General features: G+C 40.5%; 2 protein-coding genes across 2 annotated transcripts; both read right to left on the bottom strand.

The window, feature by feature from the left end:
- Positions 1 to 110: 110 nt before the first annotated feature.
- ptcd2 (pentatricopeptide repeat domain 2) lies at positions 111 to 3336 on the bottom strand. The gene is made up of 10 exons (XM_022766449.1): positions 3198 to 3336; positions 2482 to 2574; positions 2238 to 2367; positions 1936 to 2053; positions 1752 to 1830; positions 1577 to 1668; positions 1357 to 1470; positions 1148 to 1222; positions 945 to 1058; positions 111 to 626 (listed from the first exon to the last, which is right to left on the bottom strand). Exons 1-10 carry the CDS (start codon positions 3325 to 3327, stop codon positions 405 to 407), a joined length of 1167 nt encoding a protein of 388 aa, XP_022622170.1. The 5' UTR covers positions 3328 to 3336; the 3' UTR covers positions 111 to 404.
- A 3352-nt stretch (positions 3337 to 6688) lies between these two features.
- map1b (microtubule associated protein 1B) lies at positions 6689 to 26061 on the bottom strand. The gene is made up of 7 exons (XM_022766441.1): positions 25878 to 26061; positions 23528 to 23629; positions 16562 to 16644; positions 15548 to 15688; positions 9990 to 15174; positions 9650 to 9888; positions 6689 to 9023 (listed from the first exon to the last, which is right to left on the bottom strand). Exons 1-7 carry the CDS (start codon positions 26059 to 26061, stop codon positions 8868 to 8870), a joined length of 6090 nt encoding a protein of 2029 aa, XP_022622162.1. The 3' UTR covers positions 6689 to 8867.
- Positions 26062 to 27116: the final 1055 nt, after the last annotated feature.

Genomic DNA, 27116 nt, shown 5'->3' with positions numbered 1-27116 from the left:
CAAATAGCAATGGTTGTTATCTTAGGATTGAATGGGTAAAAAGTATTAAAGATGGCAAAATAAACATAATTTCACTCACATCCCTACACATCAAAGCAAAACAAAGAATATTTTTTTCATTATTAAATATCCAATTCATCTTTAATCACACAACACATTCTTCCCAATCACTTATGTTATCCGTATGAGATTCTTACAAGGAAATGCAATACCAATTTACAAGGTTTTTTTCTTTTTAAGTGCCTTCTGCATAAACTTGAACTGTGACCTCTTTCGTCAAATGTTGGATAGGAAGCCCAATCTGCAGGGGGATGACTATGTCTGTGTTTAAGGAGAAGTAGATAATCGTGACAGTCATCTGTGTGTGTTTAAGTGACCAGCTCCAACACCTAAGGCAGGCTTCCTCATTCAGACAGCAGAGTGGACTGTAGGGGCCTCAGAGTCCTTCGGCTGATCCTCCTCTCCTCCAGTATTGGTGCTAGTTTCCTCTTCCCTCTGGGTGTGTGGCACAGCATGCCGTCAAGGGTCTGCTGAGTCAACTGACCGGCTTGTTCAAGCCGAGTCACTGTCCGCTCCACTTCCATCATGTGTGGTCCACACTCACTCCGCAAGCGCAGTAAATTCACCTGTGAAAGCGGTTACGAGAGACCAATGAGTTCGGTTTTTAGAATAATTTACATCAACATCAATCTCTGTAGCTTGTATTAACTATTTCAAGTGACATTTCCTGATCACAACAAACTGAGTAAAGGTCCCTTAGGCTTTACATCATTCTGTTCAAAGAATAAACTGCATAGACATTTTTCAAAACCCCTCTGCCAGGAAGCAAGCACAAATTATGCATTTAATTACTGCATCTGTAGCTATTCCCTAATTGTTTGATTTATCTTTTAAGTATAAGTAGCCTCTGTACCACTGAGCAAACAGTCAGGTGTTTGACTCACCACGTCCTGTGAAAACTCGGGCTTCTTCACAAAAAAAGGGCTTTTAGGCAACACGGCTGCAGACAGGGTGGAAATGGCCTCTCTCACTGCTCCTGACATCACTAGTATTACAATCTAAATCACAGTTAAAAACAAATTAATAAATGAACAATAACAGCAATAATGTATATGTAGTATAATATAGTTACATGATGCACCCTTACTTTTAAATTTTGGCATAATCTGCTGTCTGTGCTCATAATGTGTGAATACAATGACTGAGCTTTTTCAATGTCATTCTGGAAAAAGAAAAAAAAGAAAAAACAGATTATTGATGACAGTGAAATAAACTCGCCATAGCACATTTCTTCAAAATATAATCTCCCAAATAAATTTTAAATGAATGAAGGGAATAGAAAAAGATATAACTTACCTGCCTAAGTGCTAATGCTACAGCAAAGCAGTAAGCATGTCTGGGGATGAACTGCCCTTTGGTCTGTCCCTCCTCTATCAGGGCAATGCAGATCTTGTAGGAGTCTGTTGTGTTCTGACCAACATAAAACAGGACCTCAATTCACAACAAACACCTGATGCATCTGAAGACACGAACTCCCCTTTTATTAAAATTATAGATTAAATAATTTAAATGTTACCAGTTTATAGCAGGTACCAGCTGCCAGTGTGTGTGTGTCTTTGTTGAACGGTACACCTTGGTTCCTCATTGTTCTTAGTACCTCCAGAGCATCTGCAACAGCCAACATTTGGAATATTATAAAAATGTGACAATAATTTAAAAGAAAAAAATTAGAAAGTTAATCTGTCACTTACTTTCATAAGAGCCTTTTGTGAATAACATGTCTATGGCGATGTTAAAGGACGTTGCGTCATTGAAAAACCCTCTCATTCTCTGTTCAGACAAGTGAGAGAAAATGGCATATTCATATATATATATATATATATATTTAACACAACTTTGTCAATAGCCAGAGTAGTGGCTGACGTAAAAATTTACCACATCTGTAAGTGTAGCAGCAGCCATGTCCTCCAGACCCAGCTCATAGCACAGTCTCATGAAGAGAGGACCAAATTTAAACTCTCCATATGCCAAGTTTCGGTTCTCTGCGTGATACCTAGTGAGAGCAAATTATTAGATCATCTATACAGAATTAAGATACTTGATACATGAAGACATTTTTTTTTTGCTCCCTGTAGTGGGTATAATCTTATTTCCTTCATTCAAATCTGCGTGAAAGTCAAAGGTCTTGCACAGCTTGTTTGTGAGGTACAAAACTGTCTATAAAGGATGTACTGTACCTATAGATGACATCTCTGGCTATCACCATGTCATCAGCAGACTGGCACAGGTGAAGGAGAAGCTTCAGCTCATCTCTCAGTATCAGCTCATTCCTTCGTAGCTTCTCGCTGATTAGCTCAATACAATTTCCTGTAAAAATAAGGTAAAAACTTCAATCTTTGTGTATCACGTATAACGCATATGTGCATGTATGACATGAAACAATTTATTGCAGCTTAGTGCCAGTGAGAACAATTACTTCACCTTTCGATCCAGTGACGAGGTGAGCCACGGCCAGTTTCCTTTGCTGAAAGTCATGAAGTTTGATAACATCCTCTGACAACAGATGCCTCTTCGCTGCAAAGACAACAGTTATTCAGATGCCAGTAACCAAAAATGATTTTCATTATCAGGGGGTCTGACAATTACTATTATTCCCTGAATCCCAAGGTAACATGGTCCAATGTCAAACCCCCAATACGGACCATACCATCATAGAAAAGTAGGACAACAAGAAATTATTGACATTTAAAGTCTGTTTAAAGCGAGTTTTACCTCTAAAAACAGACAAATGATTGATCAATTATTAGACTTCAAGCCTATCAATTTTCTGTCAATTGACTGATGATTAATCAACTTATCATTTCAGCACTACAGTACTGATTGGTTTCTTATAACAGTTGTTCAAAATGTTCATCATACAGCTGTCGCAAACTCTGCAAATAAAAACCCAGGTAAACCTAGTTTTGGGTGATTTTGATGAGAGGTCAACACACCTGTATGCACTGTTAAAGCAATTTGCAGCCAGGTAACTATTATTCCATTTTTATACTTTTAATGTAACGTTAAAATACCTTTGTACGCATGTGTGTTCATTACAAGCTGCTAATGTAGCTTCTCTCTGCCTGTGAAACCAGCCAGTTTTAGCGGACCCCTGTGTTTCAGACAGGACACATGTGAAGGAGTTTTGTTCGTCTTACCTCCTGTACAGCTTTCAATCCATCCTGGCTGTAAAACACCTAAAAATACTCCTTTACATGGATAATAGGGTAATGACCGACAACATTTACCAAATCTGCCCAGCGCCATAGTGTCCACTGACTGTACCATCGCAATGAAAACAAAGGGGATGCTTTTGAACATATTGTACAGGTTTAAAACACAAATTGCCTCCCAGAATAATCAATCACATTTTAAAATGTACTTTCACCATATAACTATTTCAATTAGAGCAGGACTGTCTATATAGCTGTTTATTTTGAAATTTGTGATACGCAGTTTGTAAATGGTATAATCCAACATGGCAGCGACTAGTAATCCGGTACAGTAGTACAACTCGTTTTAATTCTACATCTTTATCGTCATTTGTTTCCACTCAGTTACACGAAGCTGTGCTGATTTATGTGAATCATGTTTTCTTAGACTTCGTGATAAGCATTTTAGTTTATTTCGGACTGTCACGGAACTACAAAGTTGTTTCTCTTTTAGCCTGCCGGTGGTGCTGTTGCACTGTGCTTTAAACATGGCTGGTGTGTTGTTTTTCACTCAGTTTTGTGAAGGAGAACGACGAAGAAACTGAGAGGAGGCCCTCAGTAATACGGTTGTTATGAATGTGAAGGAGGCGGCAGGTTCAGTATACACACTCGCTACGTATAATGTTCTTGATTATTCAAATACTCATTTGTTAATAAAATCTCACAAAACTGTTAAAAGTACCCATAATTTCTCATGTATTACATTTTCGTGGTTTATCCAACCAATTGTTAAAAAGTAGAAGATATTCAGTTAAATAGGTAATAAGAAAAGCATCAAATCCTCACATTTGAGAAACAGCAAAAGTTTGGTGTTTTTGTTTTAAAAATGGCTGAAACTATTCTACTTGATTACCAGAGTATTTGTTGTTAATTCGACTAATTGTTCAGTTGACTAATTGTTTCAACTCTGTTACTGTTTTTTTGTTGTTGTTTTTTTTTTAACAGATGTGATTTTGTTTACAAATAATAATAAACCCTGCCACTAGTTTGTGTACCCACTGACCTACACAGCATTACATAACCAAGGACTTATATCCTTAGAAAAGAGTGCTGCTGCATTTCCTCTGTGAGGGTCATGGACTTGAAATTCCACTTTATATTAAAAACATTTTTATATGAATGTAAATGCACTTAATGTTTTGTTTTACTGTGTTACAATTTTGATAGAAAAAAAACTAATGTCTTCATCATTAATACAATTTATGAACACAAATGTACAGTGTGCATGTGTCAAGTTCATCATCAAATATTCTTCGCACAGGATTTAATAGTAAGATGCAAGTTACCACTACAGACTGTGTAGGTAAGTTGTAAAAAATTCATTGCAATGATTAAGATGCTTCTTAAATGAACTCCTAAGATAGACTATCTTGCAGAAAGAAAATAGGGCTGGGACAGGGAGGATCCCCCACTGTTGCCTTGGCAACAAGATCTCAGCCCATCCAGCTGAGATTGCTTGCTCAGCCAATCAGACACGGGGCCTTGGATAATTTATGGTATCCTGCAAGGTATATGTGTCTCTGAGGGTTTCTCTCTCTCTCTCTCTCTTTCTCTCTCTCTCTCTCTCTCTCTCTCTCGCTATCTCTGCATATGTATGCTTGCATGAATTTAGAAACAGTTTTTCTCATACATATTGCGCATCTATAGCTACAGGTTGAGAGTTTAGTGTGGTGGCAGCTTGCATAAGGTTGCTAAGATAATTCAATACCATTTGTAGGTGGTCTATTTTAGCACTCATACCCAATTTCCCTTGACAAACAGCCAGGTTCTGCCGACAGATAGTAGCTCTTACATCTTCTTTGATTTATCCCTGCATGCCCTTCCTTTTAGTTTTGGAAAGTGCCTGGGGTGTCCCATCATCATTAATAAATGTTCCTGCTGAAACAGTTTTGGCACAGAAAAAAAAAACTGCTGGTACTGATTACAGTGTCAGCCTGTATGCCACAGTTATAAAGGCACTGTCCTTGAAAGACAATTAAATAGGTTGGCTTCCATCTTTTGAAAGACTTATGATGTACATTTATATGCATGCCTATTCACTGATTTCCTACTAAATCATAAATAAAACGCCTGCAGCTGCATGTTGGGTTTGGATAAATAGTAGGGATGCTCTCTTATTTGCATAACTTGTGAATAATAATGTAATACTATATGGAAGAAAATATAAAAGCTTTCGTCTTACTAATACTACTATATTCGCTGCAACGGCTCTCAGAGTCTAGTTCACCAGCTGAGTGTTCACTTGCTGAGAGGCATTAAATGTGTGGACTCGTGGCCCCCCACTGTACAACAAAAGGATGCTGAAACGTGGAGACATGTCCTCTTATCCTACTCTGCTCTGTTCATTCTCAGTCCGTGTCCCTGGGGCGTCTGATCTGAGGCACCCGTCAGTTGACTGCATACTGGAGGAACTAAATATGCTCGAAATTATTATTTTTCTGACATCCTTTTGACATGTTTCATATTCTAGATCTCCTTATATATTTTTTAGATCTTTCAATTTGTTATGAGATGTATATATTTTATTCATTTTGTATTTTTTCATTGCTTTTCCTTTGAATTAGAAGTAATCATAGTAGCTCAGCACTGCTGCTTTACAGCATGGTCCTGGGCTCAAGCTCGTGCTGACTGCAGCCGGTTTATGTACTATGCTATTGCAGGTGTTTCCTCCTGGTACCCACAACAAAGGATATGCGTGTTCAGCGTTATTATAATATTCGTATTAATGAGTTGTTCCACAGGCGATGGGTTGTGGCCGCCCACCACTTTTAAATAGCTGGGATGCAATGCAGAGGACAAATTATTCAAGAAACTTAGTTAAACTGCACTGTACCATTTTACTACCATTGTAGTTAGATTTTTCAGTACTTTTCATCGTCTCTGTCCACACCATGTCTTTATGTGGAAACATAAATTCCCTGTCTATCCTGTCTGGCTCTCAGGGACACACGTAAAAAAAAAACGACTTCCTTCCTTGGCCACATTATCACTTACTGCCAATCATCTGTGAGCATATGACATTAACTTGGCAGCCACTCTCTATCATTATACTAGAGGATTTTATTTGTACCCAGTTTGGGATGTCTGTCTGTAATTAGCACACACAGGCTATATAATGTTTGTACTGTGTATAGTATAGTTCACAATAATACTGACAACGGATAGATGAGACAAGAAGAGAAACGTTGAGTCTATTAAACGCTGCCAGTGTGGAGCTATAGATGGCAATGTCAGTAAGGTCAGTTAGTCAAACAATTAAGTCCAGACTGAAACATCTCTATCTCGCTATCTGTTAGCTTGTAAAAATAATGGTATTTTATTCAATATGACTATGTCTAAATATAACCTTGTGAGAATTAGCACACTGCCTTTATAATATAGTATATAATAACACAACTTGGCTCTATAAATAGTTAAAAAAAGACAGACACAAATCCTTATTTTTCACAACAGATTTTATTGTGGTTGTTTTTGAATGTTTGTTCTTAAGTAGTAGTTCCTCTTACTTCAGATTCGCCATATGGATAGAGGAAATATTGCACACAAACATCAGAAAGCACTAAGGAATACTCACTTGAAACTAATTGCTATAGGTTATATATGAGTTTGGGAAAAGGGGCGGAGAGGATGCATGATCACAAGACAAATATACCACACAACTGCAGACAAACATTATTAAAGTCCTCCCAAGAGAAAGATGAGGAGAAAAAGGCAGAGATAACTAGACAGAGAGAGAGAGAATAGAGGGAGTGTAGAGAAAGAAGACAGAGAAAAGAGAAATGTCAGGTCAAGAGAAATGTCAGTTCAGAATTTGTAGGTTTGCTGTTGCTTGACAGTATGGTCATGTTGTTGGTTTGAGGTTCCCCTGCAGGAGAAGTGGTGTATAGTGGTATCATGAACACCTGACATAATTTCAGAAACATCTGGTGAGTTTGGTGAGTTGATTTTATAACCCAAAGTAGCAAAGTCTGTAATCATCGTGCGTCGATTTGTTAAATATTTCTTCAGAGGCTGGCCCGTCAAAGATAGTCTATGGCCTCTGTACTGTTAGTTTGGTATGTGTCATGTTTGTGTTTAAAGTGTCTAGTTTTTGTTTTACATACTTTCATCTAAAACACACGAGTCACTCTCACTCTCATCTCTGTGTGCTGCCCCTCTCAAGGCTTTGCCTCTCATGGAAGCTGCTTCCTTTTCATCCTGGCTAACGAGGAGAAACTCTTAATGTCACAAGAAGTTTTCATCCTCCCCTAAATGCTCACATCAACCTGAAAATCAGTTTTACAGTTAGACAGTGCCATAGGCAACTGCTTGACTTACTGTAATATACAATGTCATGGCACAACTTGCAGAAATCATAAAATGCTCCTCACATTTATTTATTTAGCTGATATAGCCCTGTTGTTACTAATGCAAGTCTGAGCAAAATCCCCATGAAAAGAAGAAGGAAAAAAATCCTAATATATCATAACTCATGCACGTCTTTCAACCATTCCATCGGCCACGAAGCTATTTATAATTATAGTACAATGCTTTAGAAAAACAAGACATTTTAAGGTTTATGAAAATATCCTGCTTCACCAGCTTTACATTGGGAAAAGGCTAGCTCCCCCCATAGCTCAATGATTACATAAAAAACAGGTAATAGAAATAAGATCTGATTTTCTCTTTCTTAAAGAACTTAAAATCTGTAAATAAAACAGAAATAAAAGGCAGGCCTCTAACAAGCAGTAACATTGTGGAAAATGATACGATTTTACAGATGTGACAAAGGCAAGGGGAGAGAGTTCTGAGGCAACTTTTTGTTGCACAGTGTAAAAGGCGATCTGGACAATCACGTTCAATAATTTAACATAATAAATTAATTTTCATACATCAGCAGCAACATAAACCAGACAAAAGAAGAAAAACACCCACTTTAAATCAAATAAAACCCAGCCGACTAAAAAACATATGAAACAGTTTCACAATGGTAGGGGCACTCTGTCTCGCCGGTGATGAATATGAAGTCAGACATCATATTAATGCTAATCAGTGTTGAGTATCCCTTCAAGTTCATTTATATTTACCATCATTCAACTATGTAACCATTTAACAGTCCTTTTATGGATTCCCTCCGGTGTGTAGAGTTTGCCTACTCTTCTGCTAGTTGCACCAGTTCTTATACATTCATTTTGACTCCCTAAGGCAATAACAGAAAACATATTGTTTATCCTTTGGTGTGGATAACAGCCATTGCTTAAGAATATACCATAGGCAGGGATATTTCATTCCACAACATCATTACTTGAGCTGTGCTAGAGTTGGTATAGTTGGACAATCATGGCTAGGCTGGTTTCTAATTTCCTCCTACTACAATTCATTTATGCCTAAAAATCAGATAACACCATAAGGATGTCAATGATGTATCTACTTTATAAAGAATACATTGTCCTTCTGTTAGTGTCAGTCCTCATTGCAGATATTCATTATTTAGGGTTTAGTATCATTATAGTATGTAAGTGTTTAAGTGTCTGCTTAGGTTTTATGCTACATGGATTTGTTTTCCTCTACAAATAATGATCCATCTCATTATCAGTCACTAGGCCTCCAGATTCACAGATCTCTTGCAGAACTGGCCTACATCTCTATCTTACAAGCCGGGAAAGACTCGTCCTGCATGACGACAGTGCTGCTGCTGGCTAGGACCATGATGTTCAGCTCCTGCTGCTTGTCGTGGGTCTCCTGGTACCACTCCCTCATCACATCAGTGTCATGGGTTGGAATCAGAGTGACCTGACATTAAAGAGGAGGGAGGTTTTCTGAACTCAAGCACTCAACCAAAAATGATCTTTCTGCTTCTTTTTCCCTTATACATCACGATCAGGTTACGTCGCATATAATGTTAAATCACATCACATTAAATGGCAGTGGCATCTTGAATATAAATAAATGAACATGACCTTTTTAGCTGTGAAGATTTGACTGATAAATGACATTATGTGTTTGATGTTTGCATGCAGGGCTTGGTAGTAGGCCTATTACTTGCAGGGTTTTAACAGAAATTGAAGCACTGAAAGTTATTTATGAAGGTCTGTTAGATTGATAATAGTAACATAATTTGAGGCTGGTATGAGGTATGTAGATATAACTAATTAATCTATTGAATATAACCTTTATACCTCCAAACCCTTTTGGCCACCTGCAAATTAAGATATTAATTTATAATATAATTAAAGCATTAACAAAAAGGACTAAAAATCTCAAAATTAAGCTTAAAATTGTCACTTCACTTTCTTCATGTTAAGCAAAACAAAAAACCCTGGTGGCCAAAGATCCAAATGCATATGGAGCTCTGTGTACATTTACAGTGTCACATTATTTCATGTTGTATAGCTGCAATATTAATGCTCAAAACATACCTGCATATTGTTTCCCCACTGGGCCTTTCCTTCCAGCAGAGCATCAAGGACAACCCTACTGGGCTCCTGAGCTGTCTGATCATTGCCACTGACCACATAGTAGGAGGAGCGCACCCGCTTAAAGAACTCAGCATCCACATTCTTGGCACTGCAGTGATTGGGGATGTAAACCAAATCCATGTACATGGGAGGACAGTTGGGCAGAGATGCCCCACCTGATGCCTTTCCACTGCCAGTACCTGAAAGAGGCAAAAATATACCTTTTTTCAGAGAAGTTCACAAAAATGTATAGAGTAATAAAATTATATATATGTGATGACAATGAGTACATTGTACTTACCTGATGTGGCACTTTTCACACCTCTGGACGCTGTTGTATTTGTCGCATTTTTGGCATCTTTCCCCTCTCCAACACTCTTCTTTGGAGAGGCAGTCTTTGTGTCCTTGACTTTTGATAGACCTGTCTTCCTGGCTGGTGATGATGACTTTTTGGAGAGTTTTTTCTTCTTGGCCTTTTCTCCTCCATCTGTGTTAGCATTGTGGAGGTTTTCTTCAGCCTTGAGGGCCTCTGGGTCCACCATGCAGACATCGTGGTGGCCTGAGGAGGGAGCAGAGTCCCTGAAAGCCACTGGAGGAGGATCTGGATGCCTGTAGGTCAGGGTTCTGTCAGTGGGCAAGGTCTCAGAGTCGTCCTCAGAGTCAATGTTAGCATCTGCTGTAATGGAGGGGCACTCCTCTGTTCCTGGTGGAACATCTGAATCTGTCTGCGAGGGGGCAGATTCACTGATGGATGTGGGTGGGGTCTCCTCACATTGCTTGGTGGGAAGCTTACCTCCTGGAGGTGGGGGTCCTCCTCCTGACTTGGCCAGAGGTTTCTCTTCACCCAAGGCATTCTCTTCATTAATGAAGTACTCTAGAGGGTTAGGGTTGATGAAAGATGGCGAAAGTTCTGTCTTGGGATGACGGTACTCACATGAAGTGACTAAGCAGAGGTCAACATCTGTCTTAGATGGAGCAGAGGGGCTCCTCTTTGTTGATTCTGGGTCCCTGGAGCCACAGGCAGAATTGCAATTATACAGATCAGAGGAGAGAGGTAGATATGATGGGGAGGGAATTTTGGGGCTCACAGGGGATTTTGCCTCTAATGTAGAATCCACACATTTAAAGGGATTAGTCTCCTTTGGTGGGGAAGGTTTCTCCTCTTTTGTGAAGGCAAAAGAAGATGATGGGGAAGTAGCTTTGGGAGGTGAGGGTGACTTGTCGTATTTCTGCTGTGTGTCAAATTTATTAGAAATGCTCTCTGCAGATGGCGAAATTGGGCTGGTGCTGTCTTTACCCAGGGGACTTCCTAGCACTGGGGATGGCTCACTGGAATGTGGAGAGTGGGTGAGAGAGGATGCCTTGGGGGTGACTGGAGACTTTTCTGACTGCTCAGTCACATGTGGAATGTCTGTCATTTGGCATGGGGTCGTAACAGAGGGTGTGGACTGGGATGCATCTGATGGGGTTGCAGAAGTGGCACGGGCTGAATCAGTCTCTTCAAAAAGCAAAGGCTTCTCCACTGTGGATCCAGGCTCTCCAGATGGTCTTACATCTGTTCCGTCTGAGGGGCTGTAGTCAACCTCAGTTGGGCCATTCTCCGTAGCACGTGAGCTGCCTCCCACAGATGGGTGCTCTGGAGACTGCTTACTAAAGTCCAGGGCTAAGGAGTGGTCAGGGGACTCCTGGCCAAACTCTATTGACATGGTAGAGTGCTCTGGGGATTTTGTGTCCTGCATCTGTATTCTGCTTTTTGACTTTGGTGAGATGTCTGGGGAGATAGACATGGGCCTGGGGCTATCCTCCTTGGATGGGGATCCCTCGGCCTCATGGAAGGTGGTCGGGGTCTGAACCACAGAGACAGACAGCGAGTCATCCACTTCAGTTGAGTGAGGAGAGCCTACCTCAGCATGCAGGGAAGGAGAGTCAGTGGTTGGCTCTGGCAAAGAGCTGGTGGCCAGGGAGGCAGTGGATGCTGAAGCTAAATGTGAAAATGTGTCTTCTGCTACCACTTCCTCCAGAGGGGTTCCTGACTTGTCTGATGTGGTACCCTCTGAAATGGACATTTTACTCTCTTCTTTGAAAGCTGTGAAAGGATTGGTGTCTGATTCAAGTTTGGTCATTGGCGCTGACGACAAGACTGACTGGCTGTATTCTCCAGATTTCTTCTGATCTATATCAAAGGGGGACTTGGGGACTGTTGGGGAATCAGCTTCAGCTGGAGGTGGGCTTTTTGGAGGGGACATTACCCTGTCTACAGGGGAACTCCTTTCTTGTTGTGGCTCATCAGGCTCCGGGGTAACTCTGTTGGAGGAATCCTCTTTATCACTTGTGACCTCCACAATTATTGGACCCTCTTCTTTGTCTTCTGATGCAGGTGGTAGACTTGCTGCTTTTTCATCTACTGGTGACTGATAGTAAGGTGTGTGACCAGAGGACTGAGGGGAGTTAGCTCCTTCCAGTGTCTTGTCATCTGGGCTGATGGAAGAATCCGCTCTTTCTCTGGTGGACCCTGCCAGTGTGGTGGACAGTTCTATTGGAGCTGCAAAAATTGATGGAGAATCAAACATATCCTTGCGATCCACTGAGGGAGAACGAATAAGAGGTGACGTCGTGGAGGTTAACCTGAGTCTAGCTGAGTCTGCACTGTACTTCTCAGAAGACTCTTGAGCTGTGTCAAACCCTTCAGCTTTCCCTGAAGGTGGAAAGTCCTTACAGAATTTATCTTCTTCTAGTGATGAAGGTGGAGATATGGTGGAAGCGGAGTGGGTGTAGTCCTGGCCTTCTGTAGCTTCACTCTGCGAATGATCCGATACTGGCATATCCTGAAGTGGAGAAAGCTTCTTCCTATCATACTCCCCAGCCGCTGATGTCTCAAACCGGTCGCCATCTTGTGGAGGAGATTCAGTCTCATCATTGGTGATTTCGTCACTCATAATGTCCCTTGGAGTCAACATCTCATCCATGGGAGTAGGCACACTGGAGATCTCCATGGTGGACTGAGTGTAGCCAGAGGTGACAGTGTAATCTTCAGGGGCTTCATCTCGGTTCTCATCATCAGAGGCTGTGGAGGTCTCAAAGCCAACAGGAAGCATTTCATCATGGATAGATGCAGCTGGAGAAACAGGCGAGGACACTTTGGGTGAGGCTGACACAAACAGACTTTGTTTCTCTGTTTGCCTTTCACTTCTGAGCTGATCTTCTACATTTTTATTGGTTACATTGTCTATGACTTCAACTCTGTCCTCTGGTTTGATTTCATCATGTCTGTCTAGGTGTTCATCTTCACTTGGAGTAAGCTTGTCTTTATCTGATTCCATTCTCTGTGGTTCATAAACTTCCTCCGTCTCTCCCTTCTCTTCATAATCTCCTCCCTCTGATGCCTCCTCCATTACAGTACCCTCATCTTCAAACTTCTCAATTGCACTTCCATTGAGTTTTCCCTTAAGAACTTGTTCATCAGGGGTCATTCCACTGTCTCCTTCAGCCTCTGTTGTGGTTATACCCTCGTCCACTGACTCTAATGCCTCAGGTGACTCTTTGGTCTGCATTATTTCTTCACTGTGGATCATCACAGCCTCTTCCTGATTTTGTTGCACCGTCGCATCATCCTCCACCAACTCTTCAGCTTTGAGCTCCTCAAAGTCCTTAGTGAGATCCTCTGGTGAGGACATCAGAGCTCTTTCTGCTTCTGGATCATCTACAACAGCAGCAGCAACACTAGCTGCAAGTTTGCCACTATCCACCTTTGTTTCTTTCTTTGTAACCTTTGGCTTACCTTTCTCTTTTAATTTTGATGGTGTTCCTGCATCTTTCTTTGAGGCATCGTCTTTTTTCAGGGGCTTTGGTTTTGGTGCTAGACTCCTTTCTTCAGTGGCCTTTTTTATGTCTTTAGAGGGCTTTTTGACATCTCTCTTTAGCTCTTTCTTATCTTCCTTCTTCTCCTTCATGGGTGAGTCTCTTCTGATGTCCCTTTTTATAACTTTCTTTGGCTCCTCTTTCTTTACTTTTTCATCTTTTTTACTTTCTTGTTTGTGTATGTCATCTTTCTTTGTTACCTCTTTCTTAATCTCCCTTTTCTTTTCCAAAGACATTTTGGTCTCCTTCTTCATAATCCTTTCCTTTTCAGCTTTGGGCTTTATTTCAGACTTCTTTTTCTCTGGAGTTTCAGTTTGCTCTGACTTTGCTTTCGACTCTTTCTCAGGTGCCTTTGCCTTTTTCAGCAGGACCTTTTCTTTTTTCTCTGTCTTTTGTGTTTTTTCATGAGTGGATTCTGCATCTGTCTTTGCCTTTTCTGGAGCTTCCTCCTTTGATTCCTTCCTTATGCTCTTGCTTGGTGATGGCTTTGGGGTAGACTTTAGACTCTCTCTGCTGTCTGTTCTGTGTTTCATCTTAGCTTGCTTTAGTGTTGGTGTTGATGGCATATTAGAAGACAGTGCTTTTTGAGTGACAACTGGCAGCTTCAAGAAGTCCAAGTGCTTTAGTTTTTCTAAACCTTCAAAGATGTGATGCTGGGTTGCATTTCCTGGAAAGAGAACGCGCACAACCTTATCAGAGGGATTTGCAGGATGCCACACAATGAGCGAAGAGATAGAAGTCAGGTAAGATACAGGGAACTCAGATTCTTTTCCATTTGGCAGCAGAATGGATGTGGTGTCTTTTTCACTACCTGTCCACTGCTTCATAAAGTGCTGCATCTCTTTGCTATTCTTTGATGGATTGAGCACATACATCTCAAGCTTCCCGACGCCCATTTTCTGAAAAAGTATGATCGGTTCTATTGTGTTTCCCACGGGCCTTTGCAAAGGCTCCATCCTCAGATTTAGTTTGGTGAGGAACTGCTGAGTGAACGCTGCTTCCTCAACATTCTTTCGCACCCTGTAATTAGGTTCAGGGTTATCCAGGTTTTCAGGAAGATTCACAAACACAACGCCAATATCTGGAGAAATCATGTTCTTCACCCAGTCACTGTTAGCCGTCGAACCCTGTGACTGTTCCTCCTCAAGCTCTGCGATCTTCCTCTGCAGCATGCTATTGATGCCTGGCAGGTTGTCGTCACCGATGTGGGTCAGGAGGATGGAGTCCACCCGGTCCAGATGCCTCACCAGCTTCCAGAAGCATGACCTCCTGTCCGAGCCGCCATTAATGAGCATGTTGAAGCCATTCACGGCAAAAAGAGCAGAGTCACCGCGACCACCAGGGAAAATATAACAGCACGGTTTGGAGAGTTTGAGGAATCCACCAGAGGTTGGTGGCTCTAACATGTCAAAAGGAGATGGGATCTCTACTGATTCAGATAAATACTCTGTGAACTCTGAGAGGCCCTCCATTTCAGGGAGTATGAGAGTTGAGTTTAGTTTCATGTTAATGAAGTCCTGCAGGTTGTGTTTGTCCAGGTTGGAGTTTTTCCAGTCGCCTTGTTCAGGGCAGAAGAGTGTAAGGTTGGCTTTATTTGCTGGGTGAATGGTGCTGAGCAATTCACCAATCTAGGCATGAGAAAAATGTAATGACTTTTAATTTTTAACATACTGGAATCAGTCAAATGAAATAAATAATGCTCTGCAATCACAGCTTCAGTATGTGTATATACTTATAAGTCTATTAAGTAAAACTAGAATGGTTGCTTTTTGGGAGAATCACTACCATGCATTTTTGAATTTATTTAAAATCGCTATAAAAAGGTACAAACCAAAATATAGAATATTTTCATCTATGATGTGAGACAGCTAAATTGCAAAATCTCAAGGCTTTTTTATTTTTTAATGACAAGAATATGTGCATCTTAACTTTGGAAAGACTAATATTACAACGTTATAGGTCAATCATGTACTTACAAAAATATTCCTCGTATTTGCTCACCTCTTGGTCGGTGAATATGTCTATGAAATTGAAGAACGAGAAGGATCCAGACTGAAGAATCAGCTCCCCAGTGTTTTCAGAGCATTGCCCTGAGAGAACCAGCAGCTTGTGCCTGGCAGTGTCTGAGATCATCAAACGAACCTAGAAATTTAAAGAGGAAAATAATATTGTTTTCTATGATAGCGTTAAGAGCAGATGGATGAAAAGTGAAAGAAATGATGATCCTTGGAAAAAAAAAAGAGACTAGTCATTTATTTACTGCAAGAGAAGAGAAGGAATACTATACAATAATATTATTACTGGCTATAGAGACAGGCAATACAAAGCCTTACTGCAGCAATCAGTTTAATGATTTAGTGTATTTGAAATATAACCAGTTTCATGTTACCCAAATCTATTAGCTAATTGGCTGACGTGTTCTCTTGCTGTCCTCTCTACTAAGTTTCCTGTCATCCCTCTATCTTCTGCCTCTCTGTCTCTCCATTGGTCTTTTTTTTTTCTACTTCAGCAACATCAGCTGTTCTGGGCGGCTGGCCAGGTCAATCCTGCTGTGCTGTGAGATATTATTAATGCACAGTTTGACTGCAGACATGGCCAGGGGGTGGAGGCAACACTGAAAAGGAGCGTTGACACTGGAGAAAATCTTGTGTCATCCGTGCTCCTGACCCCCCTATTTCTGTCATCCCATCAAAATGTTCAAAAGCTTTACTGCAATAACAAAGGGTAAAAATCTGGCTGAGAAGGAGACATTAGTCTTTTCCCTTGAGGTTCTGATTGCTCCTATTTTTAAATTCCAACCAACAGCAACAAACTGCAGTGCATATTACCAGAGTGGATAATTGGCCACAAATGGTGGACAGTCAAGGCTGAATAATAGTCCTTTTCAAGCTGTAATTGTTTTATAAATACAATTTGTGAATCCATTTAATAGGAGAATAGAAGATGAAATACCAAGTTACACAAAGAATGAAGGTTATAACAAAATGATAGATCGTCAATTATAGCTCATTTTACCTCAGTACTGACTGCTTCATCTGAAGGGTTGATAAGTACCACCGTCTCCAGGACATTACTTTTATGGTGAAGAATTCTCTGCCCTGCAGAAAAAAATAGAAAATAGTTGCAAATTATTTAAAAAAAAAAAAAAAAAGATTGTAGTCACATAATTCTGTCATAACAAGGCAAAGTGTTGTATTTCATGTCTGTATCTTATATTGTTGATATGGTACTTCTCTCACAAGTTAATTACAAGAAATTAGAGCTGCTTCTTAGAGTTAAAAGGATTACTTGATTTATCGATTAGTTTATCAGCAGAAAATGAATCAACCACTATTTCAAGAATTTTTTAATATTTATGTTATTTTTCTCAACCAAATGCAAAAGTACCTCAATTACAGTTACTTAGTGTAAGGATTTGCTGCTTTACTTTATCTTATGGGACAGCAAATTGAATATTTTCAGGTTTTGGACAAAAAGACATTTAAGTTATCATCATCATCTTGGGGATCAGGGAAGTGTGAGGGGCAGTAATCAGTACTTTGTGAGATTTTATAGACTAAACACTCTAAAATAATCAACAGTTATACACGTAGTCCATATTAACTAGAGAAAATTTGTCAAAATGTGCTTGTAAACATAAAACCACAACAGGTCTCTCTCTGCAAACATGATGCATAGAGATGTAGAAGATTTGAGTCTTTTCTGGTCAGATAGGACAAACTGTTGTCCTTTATTTTGTATTGAAGTTCAACCACAAAAAGCACAGAGAAAATCAAAAATCATTATGCTGACTTTCAACAATTGTAAGCCTCCACTATAATGAAATTAAACACTGATTACACAAAGTCCTTTAAATAAATTTCTACTCCTCTGGCTCCTATGAGGGGCAGGACTCAACAAATTTATCAACTAATTTATCAAACACAGACAATCTGGCAGTTCCAATATGGCTGTGTAAATGTTAATGGTCTCTGTAGAGTAGAGCTCTTTATCACTAAGATGGATGAAATCTCTAGAGATTTCTCCTTATACCCTGACTCCCGCTGCACTGCAGTAAAAGCTGTTTAGGATTAAATTCCTCCTCTATCATCCTTTGTTCTAAAACATCGTCTAGCAACTCCACGGCACCGGATTTGGGGTAATACGATTTTTTGTAGTGTAATCAAACAACAGCAATATGTTCAGAGCTTTTTTGCAAGAACAGCTGCCTGCTGATGAGAGCGGTGACAGTGAACCAAAACAGTAAAGTTGTGATCTGTGCAACCAGACAAATTCTAACCAATTATGTTACAAATAGTAAAAAATGTCTGACCAACAGTTCAAAACCTAAAAATATCTCATTTACTGTAAGAAAAACAGAACATTTTTCACAAGCTGGAAGGTGGGGGGGGGGTTCACAGTTTTGCTTAAAACTGAAATTATTTCAAAATTATTTTTTACAATTGTTGCAGATTCATTTTCAGATGATAAACTAATTAATCATTCGTTACCCCCTCTACTTGACTTCTCTGACTGAATTGCCATGAGATGACAAATAATACAGACCCAATATTTTTTCAGTTTCTGTATAATGTGGACTAAACATGGTTTAGTCTGTTGCTGAGTAACATTTTCCTTCATAACACAGAGGTGATACACAGAAAGCGAACAGTGAAGTGTGACAGGCTTATAATCAATCATTCCTGGCTTTGGATGATTGATTATGATAATGGCTTTGATCCCACAGTGTGTGTTTTTCCGTGTGTATTAGGGGGTTATCCTCTTGCCCAGCTGACCAGCCACACACAGGGTATCCCTGGCATCATTATTCACCCTAACACATCAGGCTTCACTCACTCAGCCCCAGGAGAAGAAACAAAGATGGATTGTGATCTTTGTTTCTTCGCCTTGTTATTTCATTTCTTTTTAAATACACAATCAATGAATTGTTCAGGAGACAACTGACAAAAGGCAGCTTTTATTTTGTTAATGTAGATCAATTTCCTCTGGTAAAAGCAAAATAAATGCTGACAATAAGACAAACAAGAATATGTTCCCGGTGATGTTGAGAGGGCAGTGAGGTGTTGGAATATAAGCTTCAAATTCAGAAACACACTATTGAAGGCAGAGTGTGCCTCGTCCCTAGAGACATGATACTGCAGCAGTTTTCTGGCTGCTGGGCCGACTCCTCCATACATATTTCATATAGCGGATTCTCATCATGGAGCACATATCCATTAACACTGCTACTTCCTCCCAAAGGGCTGTCACTCCATATGGAAAACTCTTTCATTCACTGTTAATAGTGAAGTTCCTTCCATACGATACACGACTATTAGTCTCTAATAATCTGGGGAATTCAGTGAAGGTAGAAATAATGACTCTGGGTTTAGTTATTTCCCAGGCACTTGCCAACCCTATAGCAGTTTCCATTTGCAATCCATTTGTTTTATGGAGTCAGTTGTCTGGAGGGAAAATATTCCTGGTGTGACTTTAATTTTGAGCTTTCATATCAATTCAATATCTTGACGGATACTTAAATGGCATCTGCAAGAGGGGAGTGTTTTTTTGTTGTCCCAAATACCTGCAGAACTAATGACATTCCCATAGGCCTCAGCTGTAAATTGTTTGTGCTAATTAGGAAATCTTAGTATGCTAACACACTGGTGAACATGGCAAACATATACTGTATCTGCTAAACATCAGCATGTTAACAATATAATTGTTAGCACGTTGCCAAAGAGCCACTAGCGTGGTTGTAGACTCTTGGTCTTATTCTAGACTGAAATGACAGTGTCATGATTGTTGAGCATTTTGATTTAAAGAAAAAAATACTGTAAAATGTAATTAAGGTGAACTTTTTCTGCATTGATGGTTGAAAGAGTCCAGAAGTGTTCTACCTGATAAAGTCATAAAACTGAATTATCAGCCCTTGGATTGATTTTTGATACATTTTCAATAGGTCTTCACAACAGCCTGCTCCCTTTGCATGTGCCCTTTATTAGTTGTAGTGTTTTAGCAGAAATTTGTGTCGGTCTAATACCAGCATCGTCAAAATCCCAGTTGACTCTGGGAGAAACCAGCCTCACTGAGCTTTGTTCTCAAGAGGCAGCAGTCTTAAACTGATGACCAGAGCTCCTGTGAGAACATGTGACTGAGGAAACAGTTTTCAGTGGTCTGTGAAATGAGACAACAATCAATCATGAACGTCTATTGTTCTTCCTGCTTGTGGCACTGTACACAAGCCATATTTGTAACTGCTAATGTAATAGAAAAGGATCTTGTTTTTCTTTGTGTCTTTCGGCGGGTAACGCCCTGCTTACTGGCCTTTATGTGATGAAACTGAAAATACAGCCCGGTCCTTACACATTAAGGTCTGTTGAAGCACAAAGAAGCCACCATCACCACCACCATCACCCTGACAAATTGCTGTGTGTCTAAGCTAACTTGTCAAAAAAGATGACAGATTGTGCACTGGAGCTTGCTTGACCCTGACAATTACCTTGATCGATATAAAAATCCTTAATGCCCAGTGCAGCTCTGTCTCAGTGGGATGCGAGGTAATGTGACATGCATCACTGAGCATTCTCCTTCTGGCTGAATAGAAAGTGCAAGACTGGTATAGGCTGTCTGCCACAGACTGAACCACACAGGGGAACATCAATGTGGTTGGCACCGCACCAAAAATAGATCAGTGGAACAACTAAATGCAGCACCTCCTTCCTTTTGCACGAAAGAAAATCCCTTACACATAAGGATTATAATTTTATCTCCTCAGGTGGATCCCCTTGTGTGTGTCAGCACCTTTCTCCTTCCTGTCATTTCCTTTTCCACCACAACAGAATAATTGACCCCGGTGACTTTCAGCAGCAAAGATGGGGGCCCCCTGAGCACAGTTTTCAATGTCAGTTGCTCACGTGTCCCCACACAACTGGATTAAAAAGCGAACTAGCATACGTGACATGTCTGGGCATGGAGCTGATGGCACTGGTGCTGCTATTAGGTCTGCTGACTCACAGAACAGTCAATCACCTGTGTCGTAGTATTGATGCCGATCAATAACATTTGGCTTTAAACTCCTTTTGAATGACAACACGATGGGCAATAATCACTACAGGATAATGTCTTCCTACAGTCTGTTTCTTTCTCAATTCCTTCAGCTATGAATACGAAGAGGAAATGCAGCTTGATTGATGCGTGACTGATCAATCAATCTGCTGATTTACAGTCATCGACATCATGTATTTGCGAAACATGTTGAGAATCAGGATGATCTTTATCTCTGACAAATGTATTCACAAAAGACAACACAATTCTTAATTACTATTGATCTTAAGCTGCAGTGTTGTCTCCAACAATCTCATAAGCGAGAGCCTTGAATGGTTTTGTGGTTCAGAAACCGCCTTTTAACTCTCCAGTTGCCTCTTAGGCTTCAGTGCTGTCAGCGCTGAATGTAAAGTGCTGGGAAATCTATGTGTAAGCAGACAGTGTGTCCCTGATGGACATATGATACATATGTCCATCAGGGACACACTGGGGGTCTCCTGTCTGGCCCCTTTTTTGCTCCCTTCTCCTCCTCCTCCTCCTCCTCCTCCTCACTGTGGGATCCAGGCTTCCTCTGCACTATCATAGTGTGATGGATGGGAAGTCATCTATCAAGCAGACAGATAATTGCATTCATCCACCTCCACCGCAGTACCACCCGCTGGTTTGTGTTTTCCTGTAAGCACTGAGCCCTAACCTCATCATACAAATATATTCTATTGAGCTAAAATTGAAATTATACCTCACATGAAGTCAGCAGATCAGCTAATCCACCACCTTTATCCTGGAAAACACTGTTATTGTTTGACTGACATTTTGTGTGAACAGTTTCACATTTTGGGAAATATGCTTTTTCTTAGTTAGATGAGAAGATTGATACCATACTTGCATAATCTTTCCAGCAAATATAAGGATACAGACAGCAGCTTGTTAGCTTAGCATAAAAGCTGAAAACAGAGGGACACAGCTAGCCTGGATCAAGCGTTAACAAAATCTACTTACCTCTCCACTAGGAGCAGTGAATTCCTGAAATTTCTGACAGGACTTTTATTACTACTTATAATTATTATTCCAGCCTATCACAACAACAACATATGATTTGTACACATTTGTACAAGTTCTTAGCTGCTTCATATTTAAGGTTCATAAATGAAAGCTGTATCAATCTTCTTATCTAACTCTTGGCAAAAAAGCAAATAATTGTTAATTTTGTGTTTCACATCGGATATATGGATAATTCAGCTTTTTTGATGTACAGTACAAAACCAATCCTGACTCAGTGCAAGGTAACTGTCCTTTGTGAACATCAAAGGCCGACACTGTCAAAGAAAATATTCTAGTTTTGCAGGAAGACCTCCATAAAGCCGTTCAAGTATTAAAAGTTCAAAAGACAATGAAAATCCTTCCCTTGAGAGGGAGATTCGGCAAAAGCCTGAGGCATGACTATAAGAGAAAATATGAGAGTTTTATTGTTATTCAGCATCGACTCTTAGGCTTCATTATTTCTGCATTTCTTTCTCTCCTCTATGTTGCAGCTTTTTTTTTAACACTCATCCATCTACGCCCTATTTTTTCCTCATAACCTGCTGTATGCTTTCCTCTGTCCTACCCCATCATCCTTGCTCCCTCCCTTGTTTGCTTTTCCCTCATCCTTTCTTTTCCCCTCACCCTCCCTGATCCCCTCACCCTCTCTGATCCCCTCACGCTCTCTGTTCCACGAGTCCTCTCTGTTCTCCTCCCTCCTTTATTTTCACGGACAGACACTTGCCACTGGGGATTCTACTCTGCTAATTACTCCCAAATCAACTGCGCATCTCGTACTGGGTTGCAAGGCAACAGCACACAGGAGGAAGAACGGGAGAGAATAATGGAGGATGGGAAATTGGCACAAACAAGGTGGGATGAAAGGGATTGGGGATTTGGAGTCCCTTTGAATGCTATCACAGATAAATCACAATGTTTTAACTCCCTCTAAAGAGTATTTCATGTCTGTAAGGCCAATTATGAGATTTTGATACAGGGATATTATTGGATTAAAATGAATTAGCTGATTTACTCTGCAGCAGCAAATGTCAGCTGCATCAATCTATTGTGAAGTATGAAGCCCTGCTGGTCATATCCAATATGGAGCAGAGCCAAGCAGAAGCTTTCACCGCTGCTGACTGTCAAGGCCATACTGCCCACTGACAGACCACATGTCCTGACACCCTGGATCTGTTCCCCCTTTATGGAGCCACTCCCTCACCTTGCAAACGATACAGGAATAAAAGCAGGAGCAACAAAATGCTGAGAGGGTGTATCGAGGGGTAAGTAATAAAACCCCTCTGCTTAGTAGACTGCAGGGAAGTTATAGCTGACGGTGAAATGACAGTGTGTACGCTGCTGAGAAGTGCAGCGGTGGAATGTAACTAAGTACATTTACTTGAGTAAAGTACAATTACCATTTGCTGCTACTTTATACTTCTACTCCACAACATTTTACTGACACTGGTTACTTTGCTAATTATTTTTCATATAAAACACACACAGCTTTTAAAATGACAATCACTACTCCCTCTTATCAAGTTACTTTAAAAGGGGCTATTTGTCACTTTTCTCTGCCGACAAACTCGGTTTCTTGCCGGGAGCAGGTGGTGGTGATTGTTGCTCGACAGGAGCTTGTGCCATTATTGCATTTACAAGAAAAGAGGCTATAATACGCCAGAAAGTGACGAGATGGGCTGGGGCTAGCTGGTTAGCGTGCTTAATACTTTCGGTGGTTATTAATACTGTACTTAAGTAAGATTTTGGATGCATGACTAGTATTTTTACACTGCTGCAGTTTTAATTTACTTACAGTAAGTAAATGATCTGCATACCTCTTCCATCACTGGGAAAGAGTGTTTCTCAGGTTCTGTTTCGGATGCAACTGAAGCTATTAGAAACTTATTTAGGCAATGTGTTTTATTTCCAGTTTACCTCTGACGTCTGCTGAGAAACGAGCTGAGTGTCTGGAGACAAACAGCTTGAGTTCCTGGTCCAGGTTGCAGTCAATAAGGTTGGTGTCCCATGAGCGGATCCCTGCAAGGTAAACAAACACACAAAAATCACCAAGAAAATTTTTAAGAAGGAAGAAAAAGGAAGGAAGACACCAGTGAAGAAAAGCATGTTAGCTCTGCTGTCTGGAAATGAATCAATACACACAGTAGACATTGCACAGAGAACCTGGCAACAGGTCTAACAAATGTGAAAAGTCTCATCCTCACCCACACATCAATTTCACTGATCCTTTACCTCCATGTATAGACTTGTTACTGGTTTGGCATGAGAAAAAAATCTATAATAGGAAATATCTATAGTGCTTTTTGTGTTTTGCCATGGGCTAGACGCACTGGTAGCCTCCACTGAGCTGAGTCATGGTGGCATCACCCTCTCTCCCTGATTACACAGACTGGAGGCCTAATGAAGGCTTCTGCGAAGTTAGGTGATGACATCAAGTGGGAACAGAGAGAAAACAACTCTAAACAGAGAATTAAGTGTTTTTCTCTGAGGTAAACTGCACATGAAAGGTGGTTTTATTTCACACAACTCAACAGGGTATTGCTATAGTTGGTCTAAACATGAAACAAAGGGTGTGGCACTAATGACTTATTAACAGTGGTGACAATGATAAAATGTTGTTTTCTTTGTCCAATCAATAAGCCACTGAAGGAATGACAATTGTGTCACATGCATAATAACACATCATAATACAAAACAGATTTGATGAACAAAAATAGAAAATCAAAACAAAATTTGTATACAATATAGAACACGCTTTCATTCCCAACTTTCAAGCCATGAACAGAACAGCCACTAAATGGACCTTGTGGTGAGACTAGAATAAACTTTGAACCTCAGCATTAGACTCAGTTATAGGGCCCACACAATAACCACAATGTTAATTAAATAAGAAAATAAAGTGGACTGTGGCTCTAACAGGTTGCCTCTGACTCTAGATAGTAGATGATTCTAAAATGAAGTGATACACAAAAATAAACAATATGTCTGTCGTCTACAGAAGCATTTTTAACCTTTAACAAAGTGTCACACATTATCCAAGCTTGTTTTTATGAGTGTAGCAAAATTAAGCTTTATTCCTTCTGCCTACATTTAAAAACACTCATTTGATTTTCCACCCACTCTGTCTCTGCGCCATATTCTCCTCCCCCCTTTTTTCTCTCTCTCTCTCTCTAACACACACACACACACACACACACACACACACACACACACACACACACACACACACACACACAAACAGAGCATCCAGGCCAGGGAGGCAGGCCACTACAGCAGCTGTAGCATTTCTAAAAACGCCCTGCTCACTTTGAAAATCGGTCCTTGTGGCTTTCCGTAGGGACCGCAGTGCGGACCGAGCCACGCCCACCAGCCGGTGTAGGATGAGAGAGCTGGATGCAGGATGATGATGATGATGATGGAGACGTGTTCCCACGGGATGGACGGGGGCTTTATCTGTTATTGTTTCGTTATCATGATCATTACAATCTCAAACACCGAGCGCGTATTTGTTCCGCCTTGTAATTGGTAACTAAATTTCTCCCACGACAACACAAACAGTGAGAAACCTATAACCTTATTGTCTCTTCGTGGCCGTGAATGAATGCGTGGGACCCTCCGTTCTCCTGAAACAAAAGCCTGACGCACCTGAATAAAGCCTGGCAGAGGTGCTGCGGGAGAAAAACGCAGCTGCACTGGAGCCAAAGAAATGCGATATGATGCATTGTTGACGCATAGTCCGAAATCAATGCTGAATCATTGTTGTCAGCTTTATTAGAGGACCTGGAACACGTGTCTGTGTGTGTGTGTGTGTGTGGACGACAACAATTTGGCCTAGTTGTATTAATACTACAGAAAAAAAACAATCATAATGAGCTTAACTGCTCCTAAAGGAAGTGGGTGGGTGACAGGGAAGGCACCTGTGGGTGAAAAGATGTGTGACTATTTAGCGACAGCTGATGGTCATGTTACTGGGAGGGGCTGTTCAACAGTCCTATAATGAACAACATCTCTTCTAATTATGATAGTTAGCCAATAAAAAAGGTTCATAAATTGTTAATTACTCATTAATATGCGTAAATCTGCGTAATCGTAATCATGCGCAAAGTTGAGCAGACAAACAGGTGCATCAACAGCCTGCATTGGCTTGTAAAGCTATGCAACGAACTTCTAAGATATACATCTGTTCAAGTTGTTACGAAGATGTTAAGTTCAGTTCTCGGTGGCCTACACTCACACCCCAACCCCCCCTCCTAAAGCTCCATCTTACCTTTCTCTATGTCCGCAATGGCACACTTCAGGTGATCCTCCGTAATGATCTCCCCGATAACCACCAGCAGGTAAAATTTGCTGTCGTTGAAGTGCTGCGCGGGGCTGGAGGATGTCGGAGATGCCCCGGTGTTGCTTTGGCCGCCTAAAGTCTCCATTTCCGCAGATTCTACGAGGGTGGCCATCCTCTCCTCTCGGTCTCTCTCTGTCTCTCTCCCTGTGTACAGCAGGCAGGATCCCAACAGCAGCCTCCTCCCTTTATTCGTTGCAGAGCTCCGGAGTGGTCTCCAGACATACAAGTGGAGCCTCGATAGGAGTGGCCCTAGCTTTTTATATCAGCAGACATTGTGTCATATTCAGTAACCGGGGAGAGAAGAGGGCGCCGGGGTGTTTTTTTTTTTTTCGCAAACTCACTCCGCAGCTGATGTCATCCGCAACGAATCAAACGCCTCCGGAAGTCACTGAGATTTGATGCTTTGTACTGTAGCTACATATTCATCAGTTACTTGTTACAAATACAAATGAGTCGTTGTGCTATAGTCAGACAGCAACAGCTTTTATGTGGTGAAGATACTGCTCATTCACAACTAATTGCTGCTGTACAAGCTGTTTTTAAAAACTACTTCACCCACTTCAAAAATCTTGTCTTGATTTAAAAAGCTTAATTCTTCATTCTGTGTTAAAGATATTAAGTGGGCTGCAGCTGAGTGGGATATGTTAATGGAAAGCTTCGTAATTGGATTTTAATGCAGGTTACTCAGTTTCTCATTTTCATCTCAAAGACTGAAACAGAAACTCAAGGCTTGGGGCTCTGAACAGGATTTAAGGAGTAAAGCAGATGAGAGACAGTTAATTTAGTTTAAGCATGACTTTTGTGGATTAATTTTGCATGTGAAACCAGTGAATAGTAACTTATTTTTTTGTATTTACATTCACATATACTTCAACCAAGGTTGTAGGTTTGGTCTCAACATTGGTTCGGATTCAACAACCCCCGCCAACGTTTCAAAACAAAGAGGACTTTTTAATGCTGTCAACAAAACGGTTTATTAACATATAAGATCTGAATTTACATTCAGAAATGTATTTATATATAAATAAAACTATGCAGTATCAAATCAAAGACTGAAACTTTAGGAAATTATCATGTTATAATAACTTACAAATTAACATCAGAATAGGTGAACTTTGGTTACGTTAAATGTAAGTTACAGAATTTAGCCTACAATTAATTCATAAT

Source organism: Seriola dumerili, unplaced genomic scaffold, assembly GCF_002260705.1.
Source record: "Seriola dumerili isolate Sdu_G_001 unplaced genomic scaffold, Sdu_1.0 BDQW01000853.1, whole genome shotgun sequence".
NCBI classification, from domain to species: Eukaryota; Metazoa; Chordata; class Actinopteri; order Carangiformes; family Carangidae; genus Seriola; species Seriola dumerili.
This window is presented reverse-complemented; position numbering and strand designations above follow the sequence as displayed.